Below are 27,434 nucleotides of genomic sequence, written 5' to 3' on the forward strand. Positions count from 1 at the left end.
TTCTGTTTGCTGGAGGACAGACTTTATAGCTGTCTTTGAAACAACTTTCTTCCTGCCCTTGCCGTCCTGCAGAGAAGCTGCATCACTCGCTGCAACAGCTCCAGTGCTGTTTCCCATTTAACTCTCTGCTTTATCTTTGTACCTATTAATTTATCTCAGCCATGGTGGGAGCTGGCATTTGTGGCTCACCCATCTCGAAGGAGTTAACTGGGTTTATTACATAATCTGTTTAACATTCGGGATGAATAGGAAATGCACGCCCCTCCTCTCCTACAGTATGTTTGCACGCTTTAAATCGCACTCCTCCCCGTCTGTGTGTAAGCCCCACGCCACTTGGCATGCCCTGAGTCTGTGTGTGTGTGCTTGGGTGAGCACTTGCATGCCTACCAGCAGCTTTGCCCTGTCCTGGCTTCACTCATGCTACCGGCAGCATTGCACGCCCATGTGTCTCTGTGTGTGTGCACACACGTGAGAAGAGAGGAGAGAGGGGAGGCGAGGCAGACACGCTTATAGGAAGTGCCAGCAGCCGATGCCCGGTGTGAAAGCAAACTCTGTCATCTCTTGGAGTGCTGCAAGTGGACAAACTGCCTGACACAATGCCAAGTTTTGATGAGGTTCTGAAGGAAGCTGGTGAATTTGGAAGATTTCAGAAGAGGGTCTTTTTCCTCCTTTGCCAGACCGGCATAACTTTTTCTTTCCTGTTTGCCAGCGTGGTTTTCCTTGGGCAAGCACCAGGCAGCTACTGGTGCAGGATCCCTGGGGCAGCTGAACAAAGTGAACTATGTGGCTGGACACTGGAAGAGGAGCGAAACTTCACAGTACTACCCCTGCGCCTTGGGAACGGGTCCTCCAGTGGGGAGTGTGAGAGGCTGGATGTTGTGTGGGACACCTCCGTCAGCTGTGCCAGCCCGCTCACACACTACAGCAATGGCAGCACGGGCTACCTGCCGCTTACCACGTGCCACGATAACTGGGTGTACAAACAGCCCCACTCATCCATCGTTAGCGAGGTAAGGAAAATCCCCATCCTCTAATCAGTGCTTCCATCCCGGTGCGGGATTGTGGCAGTAAAATGGTATTGCCCCTGCAAGGTTCATTGCTTTGGTGGCTGGTTTTCCTTTCTGCAGTTGTTTTGTTCTCAGTCACAAGCAAAGGACAATGAGAATGATCAAGTGTCAGCATCAAGCTTTTAGGGAAAGGTGTGCTAATCTGAACGGTGGCTCTCCAAAGCTAATCATCCCACACAAAGCCAAACACCACACACAGAGATTGCTCTGTCACTAGAGGGATGTCAGATGAAAATAAAGAGTTAAGTGCTTGTAGCTGAGGCTTCTGGTGCTCGGGTTTGGGCCAGCAACTTTGTCGATGTAAACTCCAAGTGTAGCTGACTTACACCACTTGATGTTCTAGGTACTGTATATTATACATTCTCTGTTTCCTGTACTGAACATTTAAGTCTGCAGGTAGTAAAAAACTCTGGTGTCAGAATGCCTTCCTGAGATCTGTCAGGAGCCAGCAGAAATGATTGTGCTTACTAAAGAAAAAACAACAAACACACAGTTTTGCCCAAAGCTATTATTCAGCTTTTCCTGAAATGTCAGTGGCAGAGAACCACAAACTATTGCCAATAATGGTAAGTGCTGGCAAGTGTAGTATGAGCAATAATAAACCTGCAAAAGGCCATTTAGGATGCTCTCCTAGGAGATCCTCTGTGTAATCTGTAATCATGCTGTGGATGTGCTGTGGTCTGGCTTCAGCACACAGTCTGCACACTTGAAGTGCTTATTTTAAGGTCATCCCAACAGTAACTGTCACCAAAGCAGTGATGAAAAATACGAAGTGTGCTTAGAGGGGTTGGCTAGGAAATCATCATGGTGCTCCACAAAGCTTGCAACTTGGCCATGGGCTTTGGCTCCTGCCTGTTTTATGAGCCTGCCATTGCATTTTTTTGACTGGGTGCTTGCACTGAAGCTTTGCCCTCCAAAACATGGAGCAGGGCACAGCTGGCAAAGCCCTGAGTAAACACTGGACTAAAAAGTGGTGCCTGTCTGAACCTTTCAATTCACCATCCTTCCCTCATCCAGCTGGGACTGCTTGATCTCACAGGCTTCAGGCACAACAAAGCATCAGCTTTCTGCCCTGAGCACCACATCTGACCTGAGCAGCTTTAGCCAGGATCTCTGCTCAGGAGAAAAATCAGAGCACCTGGCTGGCCCTAGAGCAAAGGTGAGAAGTAGTTTTGTATGTGATAGCTGGAATCAAAGGTGCTCAGAAGGCTGTAATTGACAAACAGGGAGCTGGTGTCAGATTTCAGTCCCTGTGAATTATGTATCCCTGCCCACGTTGGCAGTGGCAGCCAAGGCTGGGTGGGCAGGAGGATGAATGCTGCCTGAGAACCACATCCTGGCTCCAGAGCAAGCTGCGCAAAGTAGCTGTGATGGGAAGATGATACTGCTATCTCCAAGGTACCTCTGTTGTGGCACTGCAAGGAGTTAGATCATGGCATTTTTTACCTGAGTGGTCTGTACCAGCTGTTCCCCTCAGAGCTTAAAAATAAAACTAGAGAGCTTCCTTTTGTTGCTCTCCCCCCCCCCCCCCCCCCCCCCATTCAGCCTTCCTGAAGGTGAAAGCATGTAGGTTGTGTCCATAAGATAGTGCTCAGAGTCCGATTATGGCAGCAGTTTGTGTATCTAGCAAAACCACTGGGATTTTCCAGCAGTGCTGAGTTACTGGGTACAGCTAAGAGAAAACAAAACCAGGTTTGTATTGCAGTGGCAAATGGGAGTGAAAGGTTCAATGTTCTCTGGCAAACATCTCATCCATCTGCATCTTCTTCCTCTCTTCTCCTGGGGAGACCCTCCAGGACCAGGGGATGGAGGAGGAATGAAGGAATACTTGGGGAAGCGCTTTCCACCTGTGCTCCCAAAGGTGCATGCTGGGAAAAACAGAGAGTAACAGTCTTCAAGTAGCAACAGGCTGGGACTGTCTCTCTCCTATGCCAAGGCAGCATGTTCCATCACCAGTGTCACTATGGCTCCCAGCAGGAATTTTGCTGGCACCTCAGATAAAGGGCGCTGGCCTCTGACCGGTGTCACATACATCTTGTTCCCAGTTTTGCAACATTTGTTGGATAAATCACATTCCAAGGGGCTTGGTTTCTTCATCTAAAAAGAAAGCTTGTGGCACACGCATCCTGCCTCAATTGCTTTGAGATCAGCTATTAAAAGGAGCTTGGTATCTTACTAATGTGTTGTATGTCCAGCAAAGATAATTTAAAACACAGATTTAATTTAGTCTCCTACCACTCAGCTGAGGCTCTAACAAATCATTACTCAATTTAAGCAGATTTGTGCTCCATTTAATCAGCTCACCAAAGATGTCTTTTCTCATGCGTCTGCTCATAAATGTTTCTGCTTCTTTGAACAACCTAAGATTTCTTGCACTTTTTATGTCTGGCTGAATCAACCATGGAAGTGATCAGGGAGATAAAAGGATGAGTTACATGACAATCTGAAGGACATATGTTCAGGGAGAAAGATGGAGAAGGGGGGAAAAAGGAAGGGTCAGTGTACTGAAGGTGTTCTCCAGGTCTATGGCAAACACAGACCTGGTGTGGATTTGTAGCATTACAAGGTAGGCAAAGGGCAAATGCAGGCATGTAAAGCCTTCGCTGGGAAAAGATATGGAATCACAGAGCAGGTCTGGCAGCCAAACCACAGGCTATTGTAATTGGTGCTGAGGATCCAAAATAAGCTAAATCATATGGCTGGAGGGACTGATTTATGAGGAGTTGTGAAATGAATGGTGTTGCTGTACTTATTTCATTGCTCTGATTTGCACATGACTGGAGCATGTTGCTCACTGGCCACTCTCTCATCCTAAATAACTTCAGCAAAGGTATTCACAGTAGCATCAGTAGAAGGAAGCAGTGGTAAAAAGGGGAATGTGGACTGATAAAAAGCAGCCACTGCTTTGCAGGCAGTACCTGGAGTGCCTGCTGCATCACCTATTTGCTGCTACATGGCTCCTGAATCTTAATGCTGGGGTACAGTGGGATGCTGGGAGAATGTACCAGGGCTTTCCTCCTTCAGCATTTGAGAAAAGTGAAATCATCCCAGGAGCAACACATGGCAAAGGCAGTTAGCTTTATCTAGTGACAAGTCAAAGTATTGATAGAGATTCCCTTTAAAAATCTTCTTGGATGCCAAACAGACTCTGAGAGGAGGTTCCTAATTCTGCAGTGACATGCCTAAGGGTCTCTGTGCTCCATTGCTTTAGGTCAGGCTTTTCCATGAGGGCAATACAGATCAGAGGAAGAGTTGTCCACTAGTGCTGCACACACAGCCCAGCACTCTGGTGCCCAAATTAAGAGTTGGGCAAACTGGAGCTGGGATGATGTCAAGCTTGGAGACACCAGCAAAGTCCTGTGCTATGCATAAACCTTGGCAGCGCCCCCTCCGACGCAATGGTGTCGCAGGTGGTGGATCTGAGCAGAGGACTTTGGCCCATGCAATCTGCCCCTGTCCAATTGATCGTGTCTTGTACAGCTCCCTGTGAAACTGGAAGAGGCGGCTGCGTGCGTCAGTGGGGGGGGCAGGAATGCAGTAGCTTCTCATGTTTTACTTGGAGAGGGAGTCTGAACGGGTAATCACCAACATAAATCCACCCTTGGCTCATGCCCGCTGTTGCCGTCTGAAATGATGCTGGTTGTAGCAGGTGGCCAGGACTTCTGCGGAGGGAAGGCTGGTGACAGCAGCACCTCTTACAGGGGGAGAATGTCAGGAAAGGACCATGTTTCTGTGCAGCAGAAGGGTACTGAGGGGCTGCAGTGAACCAGGGAGGGCGCAGCCTCATGCTCTAGCCTGGGGGTCTGGAAGGGGGCCCAGGTCTCTCCCTGCACTCCATGACACTTGAAGCAGGAAGCATGCTGCCAGCCATCTCCTGCCAAGTGAATCGGGAGAGGGATGGACATACCCAGGGCATAGGGAGGTCGATAAAACTGATATTCCCAGCAAACTGTGAAGAAGAAGAGTCTCACCAGCCTTTAACTGGTCTTTGCACTATGTGCTGTCATCCCAGCAGAGAAAGTCTAGCATTCTGTGAAAGGGCGGCTGGTGATATTTTGCAAAGGAGTAATCGTTTTATTCAGACATTTTTGGCGGTGATGACTCTTAGAGGCATGTGCATGAGGTTCAGCCACACCTGCAGGCTGTTTGGCCTGTGGTGGTGGATGAAAGGAAGAGGAAAGTCTACATGGTCAGCAGCAGCTACAGCACAGCTGGCATATTTTAGGCTTATTAGAAGCCTCCGTTGGCAGGAGTTCAGCAAGAGGGAGTGATTCCAGTATGCCCTGTCTGTAGCAAGTCTCCACGCCATAGATGATGTCATTTCAAGACCTGCCAACGATTTATTGCCAAAGTGTGAGGTCTGACGTGGACAAATGATCATCTGCACATATCCTATTGCACCTGCTGGGAATAAATCTTCCCACTCCTCTGCTTGCCAGCTGTTTCAGAAAATGACAGCCAGCATTTGCAGAGAAGCCTGTAAGCAAAGCAATGTTTGTCATGTAGCTTTTACAGTCCTCAGAGCAGGAGATGACGTGTCTGTCAAGCTCAGGGTGGATAAAGGTCCTTTTGCTGTCCTCCTCCAAGGCAATAAACAGTGTAATTCAACCCCAAAGTGTTGATCTAGTGTGATTATTGCCATTGGCATGGCAAGACCCAGTCTTATTTCAACTGTCAGGGTGGGATTAATATTAAGTAGTGGAAGGAAAGGGGGAAAGGGCAGACAGAGGAGCAAAGGGAACAGCAATTGCTGAATTTCTTAAGACCCTCTAACTAAGCTTTTGCCATGAGAAGCACTGGAGCAGTTCCTTGAATGGGTTACACCAGTGGGGCAACAACTCTGTCACTGCCATCGAGCCGGGTAGTACTGGCTGTGGGCTCAGGCCTTGGTTTTATTCGTTGCTTTTAGGACAGCTCCTAATGGGGGCTTCACCCCTTTGTCACTGGGAGCGAAAGGGTAAACCAGCCTCCGCTTGGCCACTCGTATGAATGTCACTTAAAACCTGTGTGGTTGTAATTGGGCTGAGGAATCACTGCAGATGCATTGACCAAAGAGTTTCATTCATCAGTTTGAAATTAATTGTAAGAGGCAGTAAAGTGATATCAAATTCCTACTCAAAGTTGCGACATTTTTAAGAGCTTTTAATAGCGTTGTCATTTAAAGCAATGCATTTCTACAGGAATAGGTGTGCTGAAGTGTTTGTGGGCTTTCTCAGTGCATAAAGGCCTCTTGAGGTCCAGGAATTACAAGTTTGTGGTTAGTCTGCATGTCAAACAAAAATAGAAAATGTTTGCCTTCTGCCAAAGGTGTGAAGAAAAGAGAAGTTGCCACAGTCCTTGCATTTTCCAGTCATCACTCATGTACAAGCATTTCTTCTGTTCCCATCTCAGCCAGTTTCCACTCCTTTCTGTAGTGATTACTAGACTAATGAACTACAGGGAGCTAGTGCAAAACCTCTTTGTTCCCCCAGAGAGATCTCACTATGCAGACAAGTGTGGTAGTGGATGCAGAGATGGATTACAAGGTTGTGGTGGGTGCATGCACTTGTGCAGTGAGGGGCTTAGCTGGGAGCATGGCAATGATGAGGAAGAGGTTGTGCCCTTAGCTGGAGCTGGCCAGCTGAGCTAGTTCACCCACTTGGTGATTGTAATGTGGAGCTGGCTAGCTAGGTTTTAACAGTGTGTATGGGTGCTGTATGGGTCAACAGATCAGGGTCAGAACCCCCTAAGGCTTTCCTTTGCTTTTCCATATCCTTCTCACCACAGTGCAGTAAATGTTTTAGCAATTAGATTTCTAGTCTATGGAGGAAAGGGGACTGAATGCAGGACATGGTGACATTCTGTTTCTGCTTGTTGACCTGGGGAGGATTATTCAAGTGAAAGCAGAAATGTTTTCTTCACTGCGTACGTATGTGCTACAAGGACACTACATGTGGACAGATACCTACAAATGTAGGACAGGACATTAAGCTTTCCTCACTCCAGTGTCTCCCAGATGTTTCTCTAGATTATGTCCCAAATTCTGCAGCAGCATGGGTGTGCTTTTGCAGCCAGAGAGGTGACACTTCTGAAGGGAAGCTTCAGCTGCGTCCCAGCTTGCTGAGATGTGTGATGCTCAGCAATGAGCCACTGGTTTCTTCCACAGCTTGTTTTCAGTTGATGTGAGCTATAGGTCTTCTCTGAAGGTGCCAAAGTGTAATGGTCAGGAAGAAACCAAATAAAACCAAAGTCAGACAGTTAAAGTCTAGACAGATAGTGAGCTCTAGAGCTTTTGATTCTGAAGGCTGCAAATTTGGAAACCAAGGGGATCCAGGGAGGGCAGTCTGTGACATTTAGAGACCATATGCTGGGATTTTTTTGGGTATGTTATGAGAAGAACTTACACTTTCAGGGAGTGAGCTCTCCCATTACTCACAGTGTGAGATGATTACTGACAGGGATACTGATCCCTCATGTCACTGGCTACTTGCATGGAGGTGTTCCTGCTCAGTGAGCATGGGCAGCATCTGCCTGGGCATAGGAAAAGCCTGTGTGGCAGGAATGTAAACATCAGCCCATGCATGGACAGACATGCGCCCATTCAGAAACAGACAGGAAGCACCATTCCGTTTCCTTCTGTGGGGGCTACTGGAAAGTCACAGGGGAGATGTTTTGGGGGAGTTCTATCCGCTAAGTGGAGACAGGCTGAGATCCTGGGTAAACAGATGGAGATGCATTTCCTCCACGTGATGCATATAGGGATAGCTATCAGGCACAACCAAACCAGGTCACAGCTGAAGTGGTGCTGTGGGTCTGACGGAGAGCTTAGGTCAGAAACACATCTCTGCAGGGTGTGCAATTTTCTTTTAAAGGTTACATTCCCCTCTAAAGGTTATGTTTGCAAACGAAAAGCAAGACATTAGCAGGGTGATGACTTCAATGCTAGGTGCTATGTCAAGCAAACAGAAAAGGTCTGAGAAAGCTTATCTGTACCAGAAGCAGTTTAAATACTTAGAAAATAACAAAGCACAGGACTTAGGAGAGTACAACGAGTGTTCTGTCATTAATCTCTTCACAAAGAGCTTAAGAGTTTCTTAGAAGTTTTCTGTATTTTCCTATTTCCTGGAATATTTATTTGACTACATTTCAACTGCCACCTGAATCATCTGAAATGTCTGTTCAGATAAAAGAGTCCTCTCTGGTAAAGATATTTCCCCCTCCCTTTTTTTGGCACGTGTTCATTCTCTTGCCCTCTTTCGTGACAGTTTATCCATTGTGTGATTACAGTAAAGAGGGATCAAACTATGTAAAAAATAAATATACCCTTTGAAGAATTATCAAACATATAAACCTTGAGGGTCAGTGCCTGCAGCAGGCACTGTAGCTGGTCCCTCAGGACATGACTCCACCACCACCCTGGGAGACAAGCTCCTCAGCTACCTGTGTGACTTTCCCACTGCTCCTCAAAGGGTAGGTGCCTTCCCCAAGAGAGTGTCTCTGCAGTGAGCTGAGGGTGCCAGGCTATCACAGGGTGGGAAGCCCACCTCCCTTCCTGTGGGGCAGCTGCAGTGTTGTTCCCTTTGCTATCACCTGGGATATCACAGGGATAGCATCCTGGGTCTTGGGAAACCTGGTGTGCTGGCTCAGGGAGAGCTGTAAAGTACCCATGCAGTTTATAGCCATTAGAAATGTGGGGCTTGGTCTCTGAAATCAACAACTGAAATTATGGGCAAGTGGATTCTGTGTGATCTACAGTGTTTTTATTTATGGATTTTATGTCTGTGTAAGCATCATTGCATTTTGACATTGCTTCAACTCTTTTGTTATTATATGCACTTCTTAGTTTTGTTCTCACACTAATTTATTGCTGTTTCTGGTGACACAATAATTCTCTTACTTGTTTCACCATTCTCTCCTTGGTTGTTTTGACTTATGAGGGGGTGTTCTCTCCCCTGACCACCTTCTTCAGGAGCAATTGCAAGTGTTGGAAGATGTTTTCTCCCTGACCCAGGCAATTCTGTGAAGGGCTCTTAAACCGGGTCCTGTATGAAGCCCTCTCTGTTGATCTATCAATCAGCCTGATACTTCTCTCCAAGGTTTTGATATTTCAAAGCACCAAACCAATTGTAAGGTGCAGAGGGATCTTAACCTTCACTGGGAAAAAACTCCCTCTGCAGACCACAGGCTGGACCTCTCAGTTATTCCTGGGGACTGCTAGGAGAGAGTTGTGCAGGCTCCTCCCTGCCTCTCTGGGGAATGGTGCTCCCAGGGTCACTCCACAAGTATCTGCTGGAAGCAAACAATAATGGTGTGAAGGTTCACGTTAAACAGTGTTCAAAGCTGGAGCACAGCTGCAGGTAGACGCTGACCTGTGTCACACTCCATTGCTGTAAATGGCTGGGAAAAAACAGTACATCACAGCCAGCTCTGAAGCCACCAGTAGGAAAAGGTATGAAATAACATAGCATTTTGTAAAACAGCCAATGGCATCAGGCTCTGAGCTCTCACTATAACTGTCACCCACACAGCAGAACCTGGGGTCTTTACTGCTGCCACTGGTCTGATCAGAAACCCACAGGGAAGAGTGCAGCTATGTGGCGAGACAGGCAGAGAGTGAAAGACCTGTGCTGTGCTTGGAGTTCAGAATATTACAAGAAATGGTTTCTTATTTAGGTACATAAGTAAACATTTAAGAGTATTACTTTAAATTTATGGGCCCAGATTCAGGTTCAGTGCAATCCCTATCTGGGTGCCTTCTGTAGACACCTCTGAAATCCTAGGCCCAGGGAATACTCTCTGGGCATTACAGCATGTAAATGGGCTAAGACGGAGCTCAGGCTCATGGCATTATATTTCAGAGTCTGGAGAATGGTGAGTGGCAAAAGAGGCTGTTAATCTTCTCTCTAACCCACCCTGTGGCCACCCATCCAAGCAAAGTGTTTGGGCACTGGTGTTGTGGTACATATGCTGGTGAGCACAGATGTGACACACTGTGCGTGTGCTTCAGCAACCAGTGCCTTGTTAGTGATTAAAATATTGCTTACAGCTCATGCCTGTAAGCAAAAAGGTATCTCTAGGGAAATGGTGGCAGCTGCAGTTGTCTGTGGCTTCCCTTGGTCCTGAAGTCACATTGTTCCTAAGGTTACCCCAGGCATGGATTGAAACCTCCCAACTCTCAGCAGGTCTGCAGAAATTGGCAGGCAGAGGCTGGTATTTCTTTATTCTCAAAGAACCTCTAAAGTAATTTGCACTGACATGCTGTCTAGATAACTACTTTAGTTTCATTCGAGTTTTAATTCCTAGTGTCTTTGTCTTCTTTCCTCTCATCCCCTTCTCCCTCCCCTTCATCTCTGCCTGTCACCATCCCCATCCATGCTAATGAATTCTTCAGCTATCCACCAATATAACAAATTGTTAGGGAGTTATGACTGCTGCAGTGTTGCCTTCGAAAGGCGCGACGACCTGGTTCAGGAACAGCGCGACAGCTCACCCTTGGCCGCTTGGTCCAAATGATCACAGACACCAGTGTGTTGGATGGCAAATGGCATTTATTGAGAGAAAACACGTCATTATATAGCCTAGGTTTATGATGTCATTTCCGTCTGCTTGCATTGTAAAACTGGTATCATCACCTAAACGCTATTGGCTACCTGGAGAGGGGTCTTATCTTTCCATACAGCACGATATCTTCTGGCCGTCAGACCCTATCTGCCTGCATTGCAGTATAAGGAATAGAAAAGTCTGGGAAAGCTACACCAGGAAAATACATATTCTGTGTGTCTGAAATGAATCTGAGGTCTGTTTTTAGTTTCCTTTCCTCAGAGACCACACATTTGTGCTTTTATCTAGAAAACACTGAGAAAAAATAGTTAAACCTCTATCTCTAAACTGGTATTTTCACTGGCTGTAGCTGTGCACCCTTATTCTGCACTAAACAAAGTCAAGGCATTGCCTTGGCAACGAATTTAACAAAGTTGTGTTTGGTTTGCAAAAAACTAGTTTGCTTTCCATATCTAGACAACTGATGCATGAAACTCAGCATCTTTTTGGCAAGGAGGAGCTCTTCCTTTACCTTCACAACAGCTCAAAGAGTGCTTACTATGGCTGCACTTCCCTAGCCCACTGGTGCTTGCTGTTAAACACGCATAGTTGAACTTCCCTTTCTCTTTCCTTTCCCCTTCCTTTTTCTTCTTCCACTTTCTCCTTCCCCTTTCCCCTTCCTACCATGGCTCTATGCAGTTTCTATAATGTTTTGCCCTGAGGATGATGAATGAAACATCTGGGGTGTTTATGCCTCTCCCTTGTTCCCACAGTATAACCTCGTGTGCGGCAATGCCTGGATGCTGGATCTCTCGCAAGCTGTCCTCAATCTAGGGTTTCTGGCTGGTGCGTTCACCCTGGGCTACGCTGCAGACAGGTACTGTGTAAGCACTGCTGTCCTTTGATTTGTTCGGAGGTGAAATTACTTGTATTTTATTATTACCCAATAAGCATGGGTCAACATTTTGGGGGTTTAATTCACTTTGGATAAACTTTCCCAGACTGGGTTAACAACATCAACCAATGTAATCTTCGCTTCCTTTTGGGCTGGAAACTTCATGCCATCATGCTTACTGATCCTGTTTGGACTTTAAAATGTCATGAAAAGAGCTTTTCTTGCCATTTCTCATGCTTTCTGTGCACATCTGGACCCAGGAAGGGCAGAAGGACACAGAAATTAAAAGGAAGCATTCATTAGAGTTTTCTGGACTCAACATTCTTATACCAAAGAGTGTTTAATAGGCGTTATTGATGAAGAAAGCAACTACTTGAGGAAAGAAGGAAGGCACAAAGTATGCTAACTCTATCCATTCACAGACTGGACTCATATGCTTACCACCAAGGTCATAGATCCCTCCAGATCCCTCCCTCAACTCTGTTAGACCTGGATGAATACCAAGGAAAAGATGTAGGTGATACTCAAGTTTGAGTAGCCACCCTGCCCAGAAGCGGGAAGCTCCCATAAGCTCTACCTCGCTCTTAGGGTAAAGGAGGAAGCTGGGTTTGTGCTTTTGCTGATAAGTAACAGTAGTCAACCTATGCACTGGCTGAGAGCACTACTAATGATTTCAGTAGCAGAACATTTTCATTCTACCTGTTTTATTTGCTACCTGCAATAATCTTAATAATAACTAAAGTACAATTTCTTTGTAGGCATGAATATTTACAGAATTATCTGGAACATCATCTCAGATAACAAAGTTTGAACTAGCAAGGAAAACCTCTTCTTTCCAAGGGATATAGCAATAGGGGAAAAAGTAAGGTGGAAAAGATGCTCTGGCATTGGCTAGCCTAAGATACCTCTGCTCAGTGTCTGGCTGGGCAGTTGATACCAGCACCTTAAGACTGTGTAAGAATAGAGATATCACAGCTAATTATTAAAATAGGAGTACTTGTGTATTAAGCATAATATGACTACCGTACAACTATGAATTTATGCATTGATAGCAGTGGAGAATGTGATACAGCCAGACCATTTGGTTCTTGTCTCCTTGGCAGCACTTAAAATGATAGACTTGGCTGAAAATACTCTATTTTTTTTTGTCCTGTATAAATTCTCTCAAAACTTTTTGAACAAAATGATCAAACAAATATTCTCTCAAATAATTTCTGTTAAGGTGAATAGTTACATAATTTTTAGTTTCTTCTTCTTCTTAATGTAGCAGCACTAACAGTTGAGAATGGATCAAAATGGAAATTTCAGTTGTGTTCCAAGGACACAGTTTCCATGAGACTACAGGCAGGTTTTGTTGGGTTTTTCTTGGTTTTTGTTTTTTTTTTTTTTTTTTTTAATTGCAGCTTTCCTTGGGCATGTCTATTAATAATGATGGGTTGTGCTGGAAAACGGGACTCATGAATACACTAAGCTGTCTTTGAAAACAAACAGTCTAAACCTAAACAAAACACTGGAAAACCACATAAAGTAGTTAAAGAAGAAAATACTTACTTTCACAGAGGTGGCTTAAACTACTTTTAGGAGACTAATTTGTGAAAACAGAAATCCCCAACAGAAGTTTCCCTTATTTCAACTGGATCACGAATCTGAACTGTAACATATGGACCATAGTTTAGATAAAAAAAGACAAACTGTTTTCTAACATAAAAAGGACCCTGGTGGGGACATCACCAGTTTTAAAGTCAGTGACATAAAGGCAGTGATAACTACCACAGGTAAAAGATTCCCATATCCCAAGGGCTAACACTACAATGTTTCAGGCAGCCTCCCTTTGGAACAAGACTGGCCTCATAAATGCACTTTCAGATCTAGCATTAAAATGAGATGCCAGGGAAAAAAAACACCTTTGTGTCTTTTTGTAATTTTCACTTTATTTTCCCTTTTCAACAGATATGGCAGAATCCTCACCTACCTGCTCTCCTGTCTCGGGGTAGGGATATGTGGTATCATAGTGGCATTTGCACCAAACTTTACTACATTTCTGATCTTCCGTTTTCTCCAAGGCGTGTTTGGCAAGGGAACCTGGATGACATGCTATGTGATTGGTGAGAGCTGTTATCTTTCTTCTTTTCTTATTAGGAAGAGCAAGGGATTTTTGGAGGACAATGTGTCTGGTGACATGTGCTCTTGATAATATTTTTTCCTGGCAACAAAGCACTGTCCCTGGGATCAGCAGACAATGAATAACTCAAATTCATCCTAGCTAATGCATTTGTCCTCCAAGACAAGGCGCCTGCATGCAAATTGTTCCTTGACATTGCATATGGTCTGGACTCATGCCTGAACTGAATGTTTGAGGAAGCAGTCACTGGCCTTTCTCCAGACCACACTAGGGATCTTTCTAGCACCTGAACAGTACAGTGCTTCCTTACCTGGTGAGGTCTGCTCATTCATTGGTAGGGAGTTGCCTTCTAAGAAGGGCAGCAAGTGCAAACCCTTTCTGATGCTCAGTACTGATATAGGATGGAAATGAGCAGCAGTGTACATGCCTGCCTGACCTCATAGAATCCCATGGAGAAGAGTGAGGAAGTAATTCAAGAGGGCAGTCTAACAAGAGTGATGTGTCCTTCAGAACTGTCCAGGCTCTCCTTCAGTACCCATCTCTGGAGTCTGATGGGGAGGGATTAACATAAATAATTAAGGGGTGGAGAAGTAGAATGTGTATATACAGAGGTTTACTTATTGCACTGAAAATCACCAAGATGATCAAAACCTACAGAGCAAGCCTGGATACACAAACAAGGACATGGTTAATTTTGACAGAGTCTGAATATCTTCCATAGATACTCAGAGGAATTAGTCAACTGCCTTTTCTTATTGGAAAGGCAGACACTTGGCTGTCTGCTCTTCATTATTCAGCTGGGAGGCTTTTCATAGTGCAGCTGGACACCAGGGTCCATATTAAGATTATGATTTCCTGAAAAGGAAAAAAGATGGGAAGCTATTTTATAAATAGCATCAAACCAGCAAAGATCCAGATCATTTGATAGCTACTTGTCATTCCCAGTGGTGAAGCTCCTTGTGTAGCAAGCTAACTTTTCATGAGAAAAGGGTATTGTTGTGGCATCTTGAAGGACTGCCAGGTTCAGAAAAGGAAACTCCTGTTTAAAGCATGAAATAGCACATTGAAGAAAGCATCATACTATAGCTGGGACATCAGATTTACTTTAAAAAAAAACAGTCATTCAATAGTCTACTCAAAACACAGTGATAACACCATTATATAGTGCAAAAAATGTACCATCACTTTAGTCTGTAAGGGCTGGGACAATGTTTTTAACTTCCTAGTGGAATCTAGATGAGTGAGAGCAGAATTGCAACCAGATGTAAACAGTTACAGTGAGACCTGAGTACACTGTGGTGATGTATGTGCAAACATGCCTGTCTGGCCCTCTCAGGATCTAAAGCCCAGACACACCTCAATTTTGTGGGCAAAGTTACACTGCTGAACAGCTCAGGTCCAAGATCCAGGGAAAGAGTGAAAAGATGTTTTTCCCCTCACTTCCAAGCAGATGGCCTAATTTTATACTGAGATCTTCTTCTAAAACTTTGGTGAGTGTTCTAACCAGCAAAATGTTCCTTAAAATGGACAAGTTTTAACAGAAAGAAATGGTTTGCAATGCTCGTATCAGACTGCCTGACTTCAGCGAAAGGTTCAGAGATATGGCACTGCCCTAATGCGTTATCTCAGCCCTGAGCAAGGTGATTAATTCTTGAAGAGAGTGATTCCTTCTAAATCTCTTCAAGGATCTACTCTTATGTCTCAGGATTACCCAGAGTACTTACCAGTCTAACACATTTAAAGAGGCATATACAGGTCATTGGTTTTGTTGCACCAGGAGGATTATTGTTGTTAATACATCTCCCAAGCTACTGATCTGTGCTTCAGAACCACAACAGGCTGACCCAAGAACCTGTACATACAACCTGGCTTTTTCAAAGCCAGCGCTGAGAGCTACCTTTAGGCAAGAGTTGCCCTTAACGCATGCAGACATGATGAATAGTCAATAATGATAGTAATGGTGTCTTATCTCTCTGCGTTGCCAGCTGAAATGAATCACTGTTACTTGCAAAATCATGTCTCTTTCAGCAAAATTAGAAAAAAAAAAGAAAAAGTGTTTTTTGTATATTTTAAAGCAAGGTAAAATCATCAGACTTGTGACCTGATGCAGTACTATCCTTCCTTATGTTCCACCACTAACATATTTCTTCCATGTTAGTTTTGTTTCTGTGTTGTTTATTTTGGCTTCCTCTCTGATCAGTGACAGAGATTGTTGGTTCTGACCAGCGGATTGTTGGGATTGTGATTCAGATATTCTTCACGCTGGGAATTATGATTCTCCCTGGAATTGCATACGTGATTCCCACCTGGCAAGGGATCCAGCTGGCCATATCACTGCCCAACTTCCTCTTCCTGCTGTACTACTGGTAATGTTGCAGTCATTGCTCTTGTCATTATTTCTGTTGCTGTTCAAGCACCTTGAGAGTCCTGCTGTGGTCTGAAGTCTCTGGTGTGCAAGATGTTGTAGGTTAGGAAGAAGATATTTGCATATTGTTGATTCTGACATTTTTACTTCTTTTTAGTGAATTGCAGACACACATTTCTTTCATTTTTCTGTCCAGAGTTTGCCTCCCTTGTAAGCCACAGCTTCACAGAACCCTACCCTGCTTAACATGGGTTTGTATATCTGGTTAACTTGACCAAAGTCTGCTTGACCATAATTCATGGGACTCCACCTTTACCTCTGCTTATATACTCAGTTCAAGCCTGAACTTGCCCTGAAGGTCCTTCCTTGATTTGGGCAGTTCAGCTAGTATGAGAGCAGAGCACTATGCCATGGTGGAGTGTAGCCATCCTGTGGGCTGGATCCACGGAAACTGATGCACATAGCCTTTTCTTGTACACTGTTTCCTTAAACATTGCCTGTTGTGAACTTTTAAATCGTGAATTATATTAACCCTTGGCCAGCAGAAGCTGAAACACCCATCGGTACTATTGCTTTGTATTCAATTTATGAAACATGTATAGGTTTATGTGTTTGCATGTCTATCTCATAATAATACAGCTAGATGTTTCCCAATCTGTCTTTACTTGGTAATACATGTGTTTAGTGCTGACTTCCATTGTTCCTTGCAAACAAAGCACCTGTTTGTCTGTTAGTTATCCTACTTTTGACATCAATTGTACAAATACAATAGTTAGATTTCTCATTTTCCAACTTTGCAGAGTACTGATACAGCCTATTTCCGTCTTTCCTGCCCACAAGGATTAGGTATTTTACAGCAGACTGACTGGAAAAGCAGTCCAGAAAAGAGTTTCTGTATTCCAAAGATTGAAAAATCTGTATGTTGTGTATTAACACAGGCAAAAGTCAAAGAGCTTCAGTTTACTTACAATGTTAAAGGGCCAAACCTCTGTTCATGACTTCTGTGCTCTTACAGGGTGGTTCCTGAATCTCCACGTTGGCTCCTGACACGCAAGAAGGGAGACAAAGCATTAAAAATCATGCACAACATTGCAAAACACAATGGGAAATATCTCTCACCACATTACTCAGAGGTATTGTTATCTGTTTGAGCTAGAGGTTCTTTTCTAAACTTTCTTACTCTTCTGAAGGTTCAGTTTTGTTAAAATGCTTTCTCTTTATGTGATGGGCAGCACTCTTGATGTGTCACACCAGAACAAGATTGTCAGTCCTGTACCTACTTTGTTAATTGCAAGAGAGTCAAAGTGAACTGGCTGGAAAGACATGATCTGACAAAAGAAGTTTGCAAAACAATGAATCAGGCATTTCATTTGCAACACTCCTACTTTAAAAACTGTGGGAAATACCAGAAAATAGCCTGAGGGCCCATCAGATTTCACAGCAGCTGCCATTTTAGCTGACAGAGGGAGTGGAGACAGCAGGATCCACTTTTGTGGTTCCTTTGCTAGAACTTCCTTTTGCAACCCAAAAGGAAAATGAAATCAGAATTTGCTTCTGTCCCAGTAGGGGGAAAATATGCTCCAAAATCCCAAATAGGGGAGGCACATTCTAAGATCACTATTTACAAAACAGGACAATATATGTTAGAATTACAGTCCTTTGATGGAACTGAAAGGACTGATGCATTTCAGATGATACTTGTCATGTCATTGCAGCATTTGCCTTTTTCTTCATTGGGTTGCTATGGCATTAGTCTTATGCTTCAGTGACAACAGATGTGTCAAAGTTCCCATTCTGTAATAAACTCTGTCTGGAGCCTAAATTCTAGCAACAGAAATGTTAGGAATCATTATTTGAACTAAGGAAAATGGCTGCAAATTGTTAGTACACAGCAGCCCAGAGCTGTCATGCTGAATGTGCTACAAGTGTGTTAGAAAGAAAGTGTGATTTTCTTATTGAAAACAAACAACCTACATAAAATGCCTGTCTATTAGTGCGTAGTAGTATCCTTTATGGCTGCACACATGTATGTACATACATTTTTATATGTATATAAAAGTATTATGTTAATTGAATTTTCACTGATACCAAAAGCAAAGACTTTGGGATGGTAGTGTCTGAAGGACACTGATATGTCCCATCCTTTCAGGAAGGAACATCATGATGTGTGTGCTTTGTAACCAGTAGTTGACAACTTGAGTTCCCACTGCTTGCTACCTTGCCTATGTCTTTCTAATTGCTCTTCTTAACCAAGAGAGAACCTGAGAATTTAACATCATCCAAAAAAGGGGGATTGCTTCACCAAAGTCCTAGAGTATAATTCTGGATTAATTTTTGGCAGTAATTATTGGCACTCTTCTGAAACACCACATAGCTGTTCCCAAATCTGTAGGATTTTTTAACCTGGTGAGAAAAAGGGTTCATAAATCAGCCATCCAGCCTAAGCAGCTGCGCTTATTCAGGACCATTCCTCTGATAAAAATAAAAGTGCACACAGGAAGACATATGTGGCAACAGATGGTGTATGGAAATGGCCAATTGATTAATACCAATCTTCATTATCTTTCCACTTCATTAAGTATATGTTGATGGCAGTTCTGTCAAGGTAGAGTTCACCCAACAAGTTCCACAGATAAGATGGGCCCTAACCTGTACTGTGTCTCTTAGGATATATGACTCTGGACTAATGATTTTGTGAAGTCATCTGTTTAACACCTTTGCTGGTGACATGGACAGTGGGATTGAGTGCGCTTTCAGCAAGTTTGTCGATGACACCAAGCTGTGTGGTTCATTTAATACACTGGAGGGAAGGAATGCCATCCAGAGGGGCCTTGTGAGGTGGGCTGATGAAGTTTAACCATGACAAGTGCAAGGTCCTACACCTGGGTAGGGGCGATCCCAGGCACAGCTACAGGTTGGGGGAGACTGGATTGAGAGCAGCCCCAAGAGGGGGACTTGGGGCTTTGGTTGATGAGAAGCTCAACATGACCCAGCAGTGTCACCTGCAGCCCAGAAAGCCAACTGTATGCTGGATTGCATCAAAAGCAGCATGACCAGCAGGTCAAGGGAGGCAATTCTCCCCCTCTACTCCACTTTCATGATACCCCACCTGCAGTATTGTGGTCAGCTTTTGGGCCCTCAATATAAAAAGGACATGGAACTATTGGAACAAGTCCAGAGGAGGGACATGAGATTGATCAGGAGACTGGAGCACCTCCTGTATGAAGATAGGCTGAGAAAGTTCAACTTGCTCAGCCTGGAGAAGAGAAGGCTCTGGGGAGACCTTATAGCAGCTTTCCAGTACTGAAAGAGGGCATACAAGAATGCTGGAAAGAGACTTTTCAGAAGGACATGTGACAGCGTAAGGAATGTCTTTAAACTGGAAGAAGGGAGATTTAGATTAGATATTAGGAAGATATTCTTTACTATGAGGGTAGTGAGGCACTGGAACATGCTCACCAGAGAAGCTGTGGCTGACCCATCCCTGGAAGTGTTCAAGACCAGGCTGGACAGGATTTTGAGCAATCCTGTTTGCCCAGAGGGAGGCAATGGGACTAGGCGATCTTTAAAGTCCCTTGCAACAGAAAACATTCTATTATTCTATGACTCTATGATTCTATGAATTACTGTCCTTGTTGGGCATACACACTGGTGAGATTCCCCCATCCTGGTCAGCATTACCCAGTGCTGAGTGTGGCTGGAGACATATAGCAGGGCGGTTGTGCTTCTGCAGCCCCCCCTGCACTTTCAGCCTTATGTCCCTGCGCCCACTTCCTTCTCTAAACATCAGCATTTTTACAGTGTCATGGCAGGACGGAGATGTGTCTTTCCCTGCTTTATTGAAGTTATATTCAATTTTTTTCACAAGTGTCCCTGCTTATGAGCTTAAGCCACTCAGCTGCAGAAGATTAACCTCCATACACCCAGATTCCTGCTGGATCTGTTCCTGGGACCTTTTCAATAAACAGTGTCTTTTATCCTTGGTGCTGTGCCCAGTGGAAAGAGGCCATCTCCAGGAAGCACATTAGTCACAGATCAAGCCTATTTCTCACATTAACTCTCATCAGACTTGTCTTTTATGAAGCAACCCCAGAATTTCAGGCAAAGCACTGCAGGTGTGAAGGGACAGGGAGAAGTGAGAGGCATTACCCATCTATGAATTTTGGTTTAGATTTTCCAGCACATCTGTAACAATTACATTGGCCAAATCCCTTACATGGCTTTGGGTGTAGAAGCATTGCATTGAATTTTTATTGGCATTCAGGAACCACAGATGACCTTTGTATGAAAGCAGATAAACATGTGCTTCTTTTGCTCTGTGAGTTGCAACACTGGTACAGCTACATCCAGAACTCATTAAATTAATTGTAAATTATAAACCCTTTTTTTTGTTTGTTTGTTTTTCCCAAGATATTTTTTGATTTCTTGGTCTCTGTCCAAAGCAGACAGGACTGGACTGCAAACAGCTGAGTAAGAGCTGCATCTTAAGAGAGCAGAATAGTCTATCTTTAGAAACATGGGCTCTGCCACTGAATTCCTGACTGCACTGAGGTGAATAGCAAAGCTCTCCTTGGCTTAAAAACAACAAAAAGAGGATTTTTTTCCCTACAAAGAGTTGACTCTCTGCAGTGATTTTTTTCTTCATCCATAAAAAAATGCTCAGTCATGTTTGGAGTCATTATGACTTTATTAAGTCATAAAAATATATGGTAGCAGCTATGCTGAATTAATCTTTAGTCCTTTGGAAAACTAACCCCATATTTGCACAAAGTCAAAACTGATGTCTGGCAGCCTGCTCTTATAAACATAGTCATGGCAGCTTTATGAGTATGACATGAAACAGTCCAAGAGCAGTGAAGAAACTCAGCAGTGTCTGCCTGCCTCATAAAGGTCTCTGGCATGCAGCAGAAGTGGCAATGCTTTGAAGAAAACTGGCTTTGGTTACAGAAGAAAAGCAAGGGGGAGTAGAAAGGAAGTTCAAACAAATGTCGGATTTCTCTGTCCACTTACAAAGTTTTGTGTCACTCAGTTATGAAAAACTCATGTTTAAGTACATCCAGCCAAATCTCACTGAAAACATCTATGCTACCTTATGATATGAAACAGAGGAAAAGCTTCGGGCATAGCCCTGGCTGAGCTGACAAGAACCTTGGGCAACACCTTTGGCTTTACCTGTGTTCTCATGGATCTGCATGTTCCCACGTGCTTCTCCATCTTTTTACCCATGTTTCCCCACTATCCATATTGTTTCCTTGGGTTTCTGCTTCTTTTAGGCCTCCTCTCAGGAGGGGGACAGTAATTGAGAGTCAAAGCAGCCGGGCTGCCTGAAATCCTTCTAGAAAGGACTCAGCAGGCTTAACCCCATGTTTCCCACAGTTGATTAGAGAGCTGATGGCAATCCTGGATGTGGCTGTTAGTTCTTGGTTGTGTCACAGTTTGTCCCTGCATAAGGTCACTTCCATCTTCTCTTTCTCATGTTCCTCACCCATCAAATGAACATATGAACAAAAGGACTGCCATCTGGCTTAGGCATCACTACTAATAGCTGTTGGCCATCAGTGTTAAAAACAGCCTCCATCAATGTGCCTAAACTCTTTCTGGCCCTGCTAATATATCTGTGCTCCACTATATCCTGTGGCAATATGAACTCCAGCTTGCAAACACAGGCTATGTGAAACCCTGCCCTTTTTTGTTACTGCTAAACTTTCTAATCACCTCATTAAGTCCTTCACTGTGTCTGTATTGGAGGAAGCTGTAAACAAATTTACTATAATTTGTAGGCAGTATGAGGACCATTAATTTGTACTTTGCAGGATTTTTTCTTACAGAGTAAAAGTCAGTTTTAAAGTACGGTTTGTACTTTTAAAAGTATAGTTCAGCACAGTGCTTGTTTATTTTAAGACCCTCTTCCTTTCACCAGTTGAATGTTTTGTAGCACCCAAGTGCCATTACAAATCTGCTTTTTCTCTCACTATTCTTTTCTTCCTGCTGCCCAGCTGTGTTATGTTCCCAGGTCTATTGCTTGCTACTCACCTTCTGTCTTCCTCCTTCCCCCAGCCTATCGCTTTGTGCTTTCTGCCATGGTCTGCTCCTCTCCCTCACCTCTGGCAGAATGTAACTCTGCTCCTGACCCTGAAGTGACAGCAACTGCCTGTTGCCTTCCAAGAAATTCCAGGTCAGCTTCTCTCAGGTTACATAAAGGGAATCACTGTTCCACTCTGAAGTCAGAATTGGGGACTTTTTTCCTGACTTTTATATGCCCATCCTTAATGAAAGACCACAGCCCACAGCCCAGTTATGTTATTTCTCCATATGTTTACACAGCTCTGGAGTGCTAATAGCAGCGAAGCTGGCTCCTCAGCACCTTAGCTCACTGGGCTGGAATACTGCTGAGCACCATGTTTACATAGAAACTCTGCTGCACTGCCTGCCTGACTCCTGATAGCTGACTGCTCACTTTTCTCCTCAGATCACTGTTAACAACGAGGAGGTCAGCAACCCTTCCTTTCTCAGCCTGGTGAGGACTCCCCGGATGAGAAGGAACACTCTCATCCTCATGTATGCCTGGTGAGTGCCCACTTCAGTCCAGTTTGTTACCAGGGCAGTGGGTTTTGAAGAAAAATTCTGTCGTGATGTTTAAGGTCATTCCAGCTGCTTGCAGCCGTTTGTTTGCCTCTCAACACATTTTTCCCTTTGCTGTTTAGGTTCACAAGTGCCCTGATCTACCAAGGGCTTGTCATGCGCCTAGGAATTGTTGGAGGAAACCTCTACCTAGACTTCTTCATCTCAGCAGCTGTAGAGCTGCCTGCTGCTCTCCTAATTTTAGTGACAATTGATCGCATCGGCCGTCGCCTTCCTTTTGCTATAAGCAACATTGTGGCAGGAATTGCATGCCTCATTACTGCCTTTTTGCCAGAAGGTAATTCCTTTCCCAATGTCAGGGTCTTTAGGTCAATGACTTCTCTCTGACACCCCTTAAGCAAGGACAGCAGGCCACACAAAACTGTAAATAAAAGTGAAAACTGTTCGGTGATACAACAGCATTGCAGTCATGGAACAACATATCTCATTTGCTTATAGAGTGCCCTGGGACATGTAATGGCTGTATCTTTGATGGGTGGTGAACAACAGCTGGGTGTAGTCTTAGAGAGAACGTGTATAAAGTCTTTGTACTGTTTTTGTAGGCAAATGCAAGAGAAAAGTATACAAACATAAGCCAGAAGTTTTCAGTGTCTTGCAGCATGGGGTGAAATTTAATGGGGGTTTGTTTGGTTATTTTGGAAGGGAAATAACCCTGAGCATCTTGTTTTTGCTACAGAGCAAACTGAAATGTTTTCTTGTTCTTTCTCTTGAAGTTCTGAGAAAACACAATCACTGCCAGAGCCCTCTTCAGTGGCAGAACTCCCCTTTGTGCTTACTTCACACTTGTTCTTTCATTTTCCTCCCTATCTGTCTCTTCGTAGTCAGACCATACAGGAAACTGCCCTCTCCCAAGGGCATTGCAGAAGTGCTTATTGCATTCCTTGTGATGCTCCTCCAGAGGACACTGTCTTTCCAGAGAGGGAACTCTGACACAAAGCCAGATGGAGTGGCTGTGCACTGTGGTGTGGATGTGACCTTTACACTCCATACTGATGTATAAGGGGTTCCTGCTGATGTGTACAGAGTAGTGGCCACATCACAAAGCTCAAGCAGACCTAGGAGAGCTAGGAAGAGCCACCAGGGCAGGATAAGGCTCCTGGCCTGTTCATGCTAGGTACAAAGTCAAGCATCAGGGGAGGGAAGGGGCAGGATGGCCAGGAGTAGCATTATCAGGTGTGTGTCTAACGAGCAATGGCTAGACAAATTAGAAAGTGTAGTTGGCCTACCTTAGGGAGAATTATTTTTTATTTTATATTGTAGCATCCTGGAAGTATTTTAAAGACAGGTAGATGTGGCACTTAGGGACATGGTTTAGTGGTGGGCTTTGGCAGAGTTAGGGTTGTGGTTGGACTCGATGATCTTAGAGGTCTTTCAGAACCTATATAATTCTCTGATTCTATGGACTTTTAGAGGTAGATTCTTTGTGGTCAGAAGGCTTTGGGAGGTGACTTAACATGTGGTCACTTAACATGTGTTGAGTTACTCACATGCGTTTCTCACAGCATGACATCTCTATATAAATAAATGCTCCTCTCCAGAGCAGTTTGGACATGGTCATGGAAACCTATTCCCACCCACGCTGTTATGCCCCACCAGCATCTTCAATCAGTCAACAAGAAGTGATTTCTGATTCTCCAAAACAGCCTGGCACGGTGCTGAAAAACAATAAATGACAGTAGAAATTGATACCTACAGCTGTGGCTTTTCACTCTGATTTGCACTGATCCAGTGTTTCTGTGATACAGCTTCTGCTGACAGGGCCTGGGGCTCTCAGAAATGCTCTGCTGGTGCAGCAAAGCACACTTCACCAGGGTTTCTCTTTGAATAAATAGATATCCTATGGCTTAAAATGACAATTGCTACACTGGGAAGACTGGGCATCACGATGGCTTTTGAAATTGTGTATCTTGTGAACACTGAATTGTACCCTACGACACTGAGGTATGTTGAAAGCTCCAAGGAATCTTTCAATGTCTCCTTCTGCTTTTCCCCATTCCCTATTTCACCACTGTTTGGTAAAACTTAATTTTGTTCAGAGTTTCCTAACTGAGTAACCACTGCTCAATGTGAATGGCATAAACTGGCAAGATAATTTTGGAGCTAAGTCTATATTCTGCTCCTTAAACTGCTGTTTCATCTGTTTGGTAGCACCTTGCAAATACCTGGCACTATTTTTCTTTTGCAGAAACTTTGGTGTTTCCCTGTGCTCAAGTCTGTGTGACCTAGGAGGGATCATAGCCCCATTCCTGCTTTTCCGATTAGCAGCCATTTGGTTGGAGCTACCTCTAATAATTTTCTGTAAGATCAACTTTTGGTTTAAATATCCTCCTCCTAACAGAGCTTATCTTTCAGGGCAAAACTGTAATGTGTGTTCTCATCTCCCATTCAGACCACCTCCTCTCAACCCTCATACCTAGAGCAAGAGTCTGAATGGCAAATGGGTGAAGTGTGGGTGATTTCATGGCAGGCCATGGATTTGCTCAGGTCTGCTTGTCTAACTTGGCTGAAGGAGCATAAAAGAAACTATGTGAGGTGCTTTAAGACTGAGAAACCTTACAGCTAAGTTCTGTAATTACAGATAAGTAAGCTTAGTCTTCCCAGAGCAGAGGTTAATGTCTTTTAAAAAATACTTGGTTTGGGTTTTTTTGGCAGGTACAGTTAAGACCATGGATGTTGTATTAACCATAACTTCATATTACTGACAAACCCTTTCTCTTAGCTGCATTTTAGAAAAAATTATCCCTGTGGAGTAATTCTGTGGGCAAAAAAATTAAATAAAATACATATTTCCCACAAGGAAATGTGACTCATGGCTAAACCAGACTTCCAGGAGATACACATGACTCCGTTGAATGCAAAAGGGATAGAATAAGTAGGGAAATTGGTGCTAATGACACCTTTAGCTGAAAACAAAAATGGAAAGAACACAAGACATTTTAAAAGATTACCATTAACCCAAGAATAGACATATACAGCAGTGCAGTGTTCACATTACCTAATTCTGAAATTCCCCTGCTGAATTCCCTCTGTGTTGAGTAAAGAGCTGCAAAATCAGAGGGAATCAGGGAGGGCTGTGCAGCAGTCAGGCAGCATTTCACTTTTTGCTCCAGCCCTTCTATTTTTCATTTATTACTTTATTGAATTTATACTACACATGATTTTTTTCCAAAATAACAATTCCAAATTAACTATTTCAAACTGTCTCTGTATCTGAATGCTCTTTCCCAAGGATGAATTCTTAGTCTGAATCACATAATTTACTTTGGTCATAGATACATGAAGAGGGTAATTCAGGAAAATCTCAGTGGTCTCAAGAAATGTAGATGCATCTACAAGATAGAGCCTCTTGAAGAAAAGCAGATTTATCTAATGTGAGAAATAACATTCTGATTACACCGTAGTTTGTATGCATTTGTCCATGTGCACTTATCTGAGGCTTTTGACTTTTAAGATCTCCTTCTGGGGCCAATGCAGGCTGCAAAGGAAGCTCTAGCTTTAAGGGTTTTTTATAATAGGTTAAATTTATGTAGCATCAAGTGTTTGATAAGATTAATGTGACATTGCAGATGTAATCAGAAATTACTGTTGTGCTTCAAAAATATTAAGCCAACCTTAATCTGAATAAACTTTCCTCAGTGGATAAACTCTGAAAATAAGAAAAGCAATTTTCTTATCTTTTCTGTATATCTTCAATGTTCACTGTAGGTATTCTTGCAGTTGTCTGTGGGCTCCTGGTACTCCTTTTACCAGAGACAAAGGGAATCTCCTTACCAGAGACAGTGGAGGATGTGGAACAGCTTTCAAGGTATGATACGTATTTTATTCCTTTTTACTTAGGTGCTGTTTCCTGATGGTGTTCTTCTCCAACTTTATCAGCTGTCATAAATTACTGATGTTTTCCAAATGTCAAAGTAAATTCCTTAGTCAGGTTGATGTGATGTTTCCCTCAATATGCATTTGAAATTTTCAGTACCATTCATTAAGGCAGTTTGTTAAGAAAAAATATGGGGATAGAATATGTATTTTTCTCATGGAGACATGAGAAATCTGTCCTGTGTACCTCTAGAAGCAGAAAGATTGTGCAAGAGAGATACTTCAAAGTACAGCCTGCAACTCTCTGATCAGGAAAACCAGCCATAACCTCAATCATGTGAAGAAGGGCCCTTGATCATGGGAACACCTCCACAGTTTGTGAAGTCATTAAAAAGTCATGTACAGGATGAATTTATAGCTGAAAAGTTGCAGGCATGTCTTTCTCACTCCCAACACACAGCAAGCCAGGCTCTTCATTGCACTGCAGGCATGCAGGGAACATTTACACCTTGGCTTAATTTCTTTAGGAGATAGCATTATGCATTGGTGTTTCAAGCAGTGGCTTTGGATATTGCATCAATAACTTTTGCCTGCTTAAATACACAAACTAAAGAATGAGGAAATTTTCATGCAGAAAATAAATGTTTTAGTACTGTGGGTTGGACTGCAACTTGAGCTACATCTTTTTCTTCTTCTTTAACCCTCATACACCTCTCCCCTTCTGTTTCTTCAGTCATTTTGGTAAATGTGGCAAGAAGCGGAAACACCGGGATACCAACTCATATATTTGAACTTCGAAGGACAGCACTAAGCTAAGAACCATGCTCTTATACTGGGAATTTTTTCTCCATCCGCCACCACTTCAAAATTTGCAGAGTATGGGTTAAACTCCATGTTCTTCTAAGCATAAGGACATTTAAAACAAGCAGTGTATTTTTCTATAAATATTAATAAATTCATTTTTTTTCTGAGTATACAGTTTACAAGAAGAGAGCACTCTGTGATTCTTGG

General features: G+C 43.5%; 1 protein-coding gene and 1 long non-coding RNA gene across 2 annotated transcripts; one reads left to right on the plus strand and one right to left on the minus strand.

Moving 5' to 3' along the window:
- Positions 1–328: 328 nt before the first annotated feature.
- SLC22A3 (solute carrier family 22 member 3) lies at positions 329–27,397 on the plus strand. The gene is made up of 11 exons (XM_005150113.4): positions 329–1,010; positions 11,360–11,463; positions 13,432–13,586; positions 15,804–15,969; positions 16,984–17,101; positions 22,438–22,535; positions 22,673–22,887; positions 24,443–24,551; positions 24,796–24,908; positions 26,316–26,415; positions 27,157–27,397. Exons 1-11 carry the CDS (start codon positions 597–599, stop codon positions 27,212–27,214), a joined length of 1,650 nt encoding a protein of 549 aa, XP_005150170.2. The 5' UTR covers positions 329–596; the 3' UTR covers positions 27,215–27,397.
- On the minus strand, positions 15,891–17,232 carry LOC115946682 (uncharacterized). The gene is made up of 3 exons (XR_004080735.2): positions 17,149–17,232; positions 16,937–17,011; positions 15,891–16,049 (listed from the first exon to the last, which is right to left on the minus strand). It is a non-coding gene; the product is annotated as an uncharacterized lncRNA (long non-coding RNA).
- Positions 27,398–27,434: the final 37 nt, after the last annotated feature.

Source organism: Melopsittacus undulatus, chromosome 3 (assembly GCF_012275295.1).
Source record: "Melopsittacus undulatus isolate bMelUnd1 chromosome 3, bMelUnd1.mat.Z, whole genome shotgun sequence".
Taxonomy (NCBI): domain Eukaryota; kingdom Metazoa; phylum Chordata; class Aves; order Psittaciformes; family Psittaculidae; genus Melopsittacus; species Melopsittacus undulatus.